We start from the raw sequence: 5,835 nt of genomic DNA on the forward strand, positions 1-5,835 counted from the left end.
CCCAGCTAATTTTTTGTATTTTTAGTAGAGACGGGGTTTCACCATGTTGACCAGGATGGTCTCGATCTCTTGACCTCGTGATCCACCTGCCTCGGCCTCCCAAAGTGTCTATTACAATTTTAGAAAGGAAAAAGAAAAAAAGAAAAATTCATATTTGAATATTCAATGAGTATAAATATATTCTTTTTGAATGTAGCTAATTAATATATATTTTAGCAGCATTTAAGTCATTTTTATTCAATTTCTTGAAACTAATGATTTAATCTTACAGTGTTATTTTTACAATTATAGTAATGAATATTTTTCTGAATATATTCAACATATATATTTTTCCTGCGAATGTAATAACAACTGCAACAATTCCTATAGAAAATTTCCACTTTATATTCTTATCCTTTTGATTTTTCATAGTCAAATTCTATTTTGTCAACTCACCAGTATTTTTAATCTCTTTCTTCAACTTCACTGAAATTCAATAAACATAACAAATCTACTAATTGTCAAAAATTGAAGAAAGTTTTTCCCATAATTTTCATACTTCATAACATATGGGGTGAGAGAAATTTACCATATTTTATAAATTTCACAGATGATGAATGAGCATGAGTTTTTATCATAAGCAACCTGCCTGGCTCTCAGCTGTCTCCAGTTTCACAAGACTGCGGGGGCAGAGAGGAGCATAGAGTTAGGCAGGAGGATACTGGGAAAAGAGAGGAGGAATCTGAGTAGAAAGGGCAAGCATGAAGGCCCAGAATATTGACCCTGGCTGCTCCCAATCTCCCAATCCTCCCACCTGGATTCATTCAGTACAAAGTCTGTGAACACATTTCCAGTAAGTGACTACAACTGGTAAATTGCTCATTAGGCAAATTTATGTATTGACAGATTTGTCCCAGTGGGCATGTATAGAGCTCATGGGACAGGGCATGTGTGACATGGGGTTCCCACAGCTGACAACAGGTGGAAGGATGACGTCATCAGAACTGAGTTTTAGAAAGATAAGAAGCTTATGTGGATCTTTACTCAGTGAAGAACTTGGACCCCACAAAGTATGAAGGGCACTATAAACTTCCCTTCACCCAAACAATTTCTCTCCAAGATGTTTCAGTCCAACTTTATGTGAGACTGTCCCATATTACTGAGACCAGCATTATGTTGAGGGGTTGAACATTACCTTAGATGCACATTATATTACATTACATTACAGTCCTACATTGTGTAGGACTGAAACATTTTGGGGAGAAATGTTGAAGGGACTCCCTTTACCTAAATGCATATGGGCTTTGTATGAATTATGGATGCATGAGAGTGTCCAATCATCTAGATCTAACAGAAACGTCAAAGTAAAGGATGAAATTCACTATTTTATGGGAGTGAATTTGGTTAACTTCATATATTCCTTTGAAGACAAGGACTATTTATTTTTTATTTTTATAGATTTACAGTATAGACATTTCTCAGAAAACTAACAATAAAACTCCCCTTTGATCCAGCATTCCTACTATTGAGTACCCGAAGGAAAGGGACTAGTTCTAATGTAAACTTAGGATATATTGGGTTCTCCAAAGGGAATGGGAAGTGGTGGTGAAGAATAAAAATGTCCTTACTAACTGTGCTTTAAACAGGTCTTTACATAGTCTGATTTTAAAATAAAAGTGCACTTGCCATGTATGTTTTTCATACATATATATATAGATATGTGTGTATAATCATTTTTCAAAACTGCAAACTGCTTGATGGTTTATTGCCTTTGTCAATAGCTCTCACAAGGAACTCCCAATACTTATATACAGCGACCCAACTCTTTCTATCCCATCATTCTCCTGCCTTTTTGTTTTGTTTGATGTTTGTACCTTTCCTCTAACTGCTCTGCCATTTCTTCGTTCAGATCATCTGGCCAATAGCAAGTCTTCTCACTCAACCTTCCTGTTTCTTTCCTCTAATCCCTTTAATCTATCCTGTGCACATCTGCCATAATGATTTTAAAGCACAATAATTGTGTCACTCTTCAGCTTAAAAACAGACACTCAAATCAAAAATAAAATCCCCCCCCAAAAAAAGAGCTTTTTATTCCCCAAGGAGTAAAATCTATGAATTTCCTATATTTGGCCTTTACATCCCATTCAGACACATCTGTAAACTGTCCCTCCCCCATCTCAGACACTTACCAGCCAAATAGTAGTATTATCTACCGTTCCCCCTACACGTCCTGCATCCATTCTCTGACTTCTTCAGTATACTTAGTGCATATGCAGTCGCCTCTGCAAAACCCACTCCCTCCCTCCAGTTAGAATCAATCTCTCTTCGGAGCACAGGGCTTCTCCAGAGGCCAATCCTTACTGTCTTGTGCTGTATCATTTGTGTTCAGGGTTTTGTTTTGTTTTGTTTTTCCACTCCAGGCTGTTATTTCCTTGAAGACATGGATCCCATAACATTTATCCTAGTGCTTTTTGACAAGTGGGAATTCAATGACTAGTTATTAAATTGAGTTCTTTCAGCAGAAAAGCTTCAGTGAAGCAGCAGGCCATGCGGCCCTCAAGAACTCCACCTGGGACTCTTCACAGAAAAGGGAAAATGGCAGCCTGGCCCTTCTTCAGGCTGTGGAAAGTCTCTGATCCAATTCTCTTCCAAATGACCTTGGTCGCTGCTCTGTTGCCTACTGTTCTTGGTGAGTAATGGGAAGCAAGCTCAGATGGGCAACAAACAAGATCATCTGTGCATTCACTTTTAAGGCTAAAAAAAAGTAATGACTGAGCTTCTAGCAGAGACCCAGCTTCATCAACAACTGGTTTATTTGACAGGCTAGAATTTCGGGAAATTTGCTTTACACATAAAGGAAATAGTGTTCTAGAGATTTTCCCCTAGATTTTTATTTCTCCAGGAATTTCCAAAACAATCTGTGTCCCAACCATAACTTGAAACAGATCCATATTATCTATCACTCTGACTGAACAATTTCACTCCTTTTGGGTTTATTCGGGGGGCACTTAAAAAGTAAATCAGCCTGACATTTAATTCTTGCAAGGAAAGCAAACTTAAGATTTTTATGCTTCAAGGCCTCCACACTACCTCCCCCATATCATTCAAAATCAAACATGTATAAAAAAAATTTAAAATATTATTCTTACCCATTTCCCAGATACCCTGTTTTCCTTCCCTGAGAAAACCAAACATTTTTTAAATAAAATAATATGTTTCGGTTGAGGCAAACTTGGAGGGATTTCTGACTTTGTACAGATGCATTTGAGTCAGCAGATACGGCGAATCTAATAGGTTGGTAAAGTTCATGTCTTTCTTCTTTTTCAGATAAATTATCTCATATGTAGTAGAGAAGGGATACAAATTCTGCGTTTTATCATTATTGCTTATTGTTATCATTGTCATTATCATTTATGAACAAGTATATTACTGATCACTCACTAGGTGTATTGAACAGAGAGTGTAATAGGAGTTACGGTTTTTCTTGAGTAGAGGTAAAAAGAATGATCCCTGCTCTAAACATCACACGACAGAAACATTAAGAGCCTACGTCCCAAGATATAATTTTTGATGCTCCTTGTCATTTCGATGTCCAGGCAATTGTGGTCCTCCACCTACTTTATCGTTTGCTGTCCCAGTGAATACTACGTTGGCTGAGACACAGTTCGAAACTGGAACTAGTCTGAAATACACCTGCCGCCCTGGCTACGCCAAGTCCAGTTCAAATCAGATGCTTACTTGTAATTCTGATGGCCAATGGATACATACTATTTTCTGTACCCGTAAGTATCAACAGTTACGTTTTTCATTTGTGCTTTTCCTGTCTTTGGAAAGTTGTCTCAGAAGCTACATTTTCGGAATCTTTAGTCACCAAGAAACAAGTTTGTCAATTACCGATTTCAGTGTACACACTTGTGGCATTTTTTGAAAAACAAAGCAAAGCAGAAAAATTAGGGGTAGTTAATTGCATTGAAAAATAAGTCTATTTTTTTTTTTTTTTTTTTTTTTTTTTTTTTTTTGAGATGGAGTCTAGCTCTGTCCCCCAGGCTGGAGTGCAGGAGCAGGATCTTGGCTCATTGCAATCTCTGCCTCCTCGTTTCAAGTGACTCTTTTGCCTCAGCCTCCTGAGTAGCTGGGATTACAGGCACATGCCACCACACCTGGCTAATTTTTGTATTTTTAGTAGATATGGGATTTCACCATATTGGCCAGGCTGGTCTCAAACTCCTGACCTCAAGTGATTTGCCCGCCTCATACTCCCAAAGTGCTGGGATTACAGGTATGAGCCACTGGGCCTGGACAGAAGTCTACTCTTTGTGAAGTAATCCACCAAACACTTCTTTCAAGAAATGAACCACAAATTTCATTACAATATTTTGAAAACCAGATTCACTTTTTAAAAATTATAAAAAGTTAGGTGGCTAGAAAGTGGCAATGCAGTTTTCAAGAGAACCCCACTCAAAATATTTGCTGTGTTTAGAAGAAAAATTATGATTCACTGTCAGTTGGGAAGGCAATCTGTGATGTTTTTCAACAGTAGGAGTATACAATTGATACTTTCTCTTTTTTGTTCCTTTTATGACATGCATTTTTGAGTGGCCCAGGCTCTAAGTACATGCCATAGACATAGAATGAAGCAAAGCTCTCCGGTCCCTGGTCAGCTTATTAAATCCTGGACCACGTGTTCCACTTCTACAATGATTTAACTGGGCATTTTTCTCTATTGATAAAATATACCAGAAAAAAAAATGAGATCAAATTTTGTATTAATTTTTAGGGGGGTCAGGGTTAGAAATAAGTTTGAATTTAAATCTCTGGGTGTTTCTGGAAGCAGAGGTGAACCTTGACTAGTCTTCTTTTCTAATGCCATATCTGTGAGTACTTGGAATCACTAATAATCATTTGAATTTTTCTCCCAGACAAACGATGCAGAAACCCAGGAGATTTACCTAATGGGCAAGTGGAGATTAAGACAGATTTATCTTTTGGATCACAAATAGAATTTAGCTGTTCAGAAGGGTGAGTGTGAGGTAATCTATGAACTAATCTTTTAAATTAATTTTAAAAAATTAAGTGTTCATAAACTTCAAAATTTTAAAGATGTAAAAAGATAGACATTGAGAATTCTCACTTCCATCCTATCTCCATTCACCCATTCCTTCCTGTCCTCAAGCAAAGTTCTGTTTTTATTTGTTCTACGTATCTTTCTAGTGTTTCCTTATACACATACAAGCTAAGAAGTCAGCATATATTCTTATTTTTCCCCCCTTCCTATAATGAACCTAGTTTTGAATCTTGCTTTATTGTTTACTTATCAATGTATACTAGAGATATTTCCAGGTTTGTACATAGAGAGTTTCCTCATTAATTTCCTTTTACAACTGTATAGCATTTTGTTGTGTGGATGTGTCATGGGTTCACCATCCCTTTAATGGATCCACGGATGTTTCTAATCTTTTGCTATTCAGAACAATGCTCTGACATATTCTCTTGTATGTATGTCATTTGTTACATATGTAGTTACTTCTGCAGGGTAGCTTCCTAGAGGGGGCCTCCCTGGCTCAAAGAGTAGTATGCTTGAAAATTTAAAAGATATTGTCAGACTGCTCTCCCTTAGGGTTTCATGGTTTTGCAGAGTATGCAAATGTCTGTCTCTCCATAAACTCTCCAACTGTGTTGTCAAACTTTGAAAACTTGTCAAAGTTTTGAATTTTTTCCAATGTAAGAGGTAAAAATAAAATATCACTATAGTTTCAATGTACATTTCTCTTATTGTCAGTGAGGTTGAGTATATTTTTCTATGTCCAAGGGATGTTGGTATTTATTTGTGCACTAGTTAGCATGTCTGTTGCCTTT

General features: G+C 37.0%; 1 protein-coding gene across 2 annotated transcripts in view; it reads left to right on the top strand.

Annotated features, from left to right (window-relative positions):
* The window catches only part of C4BPA (complement component 4 binding protein alpha), a 39,030-nt gene that overhangs the window by 6,034 nt on the left and 27,161 nt on the right, over positions 1 to 5,835 (top strand). Inside the window, exons 2-4 of one of the 2 annotated variants that reach the window (XM_017525516.2) lie at positions 2,499 to 2,668; positions 3,576 to 3,761; positions 4,899 to 4,998. In XM_017525516.2, the coding sequence (XP_017381005.1) occupies positions 2,527 to 2,668; positions 3,576 to 3,761; positions 4,899 to 4,998 (428 nt within the window). In that variant the 5' untranslated portion in view covers positions 2,499 to 2,526. The remainder of the gene's footprint in view (positions 1 to 2,498; positions 2,669 to 3,575; positions 3,762 to 4,898; positions 4,999 to 5,835) is intronic. The other variant, XM_017525515.2, reaches the window with a different exon arrangement.

Source organism: Cebus imitator, unplaced genomic scaffold (genome assembly GCF_001604975.1).
Source record: "Cebus imitator isolate Cc_AM_T3 unplaced genomic scaffold, Cebus_imitator-1.0 Scaffold38, whole genome shotgun sequence".
NCBI lineage: Eukaryota > Metazoa > Chordata > Mammalia > Primates > Cebidae > Cebus > Cebus imitator.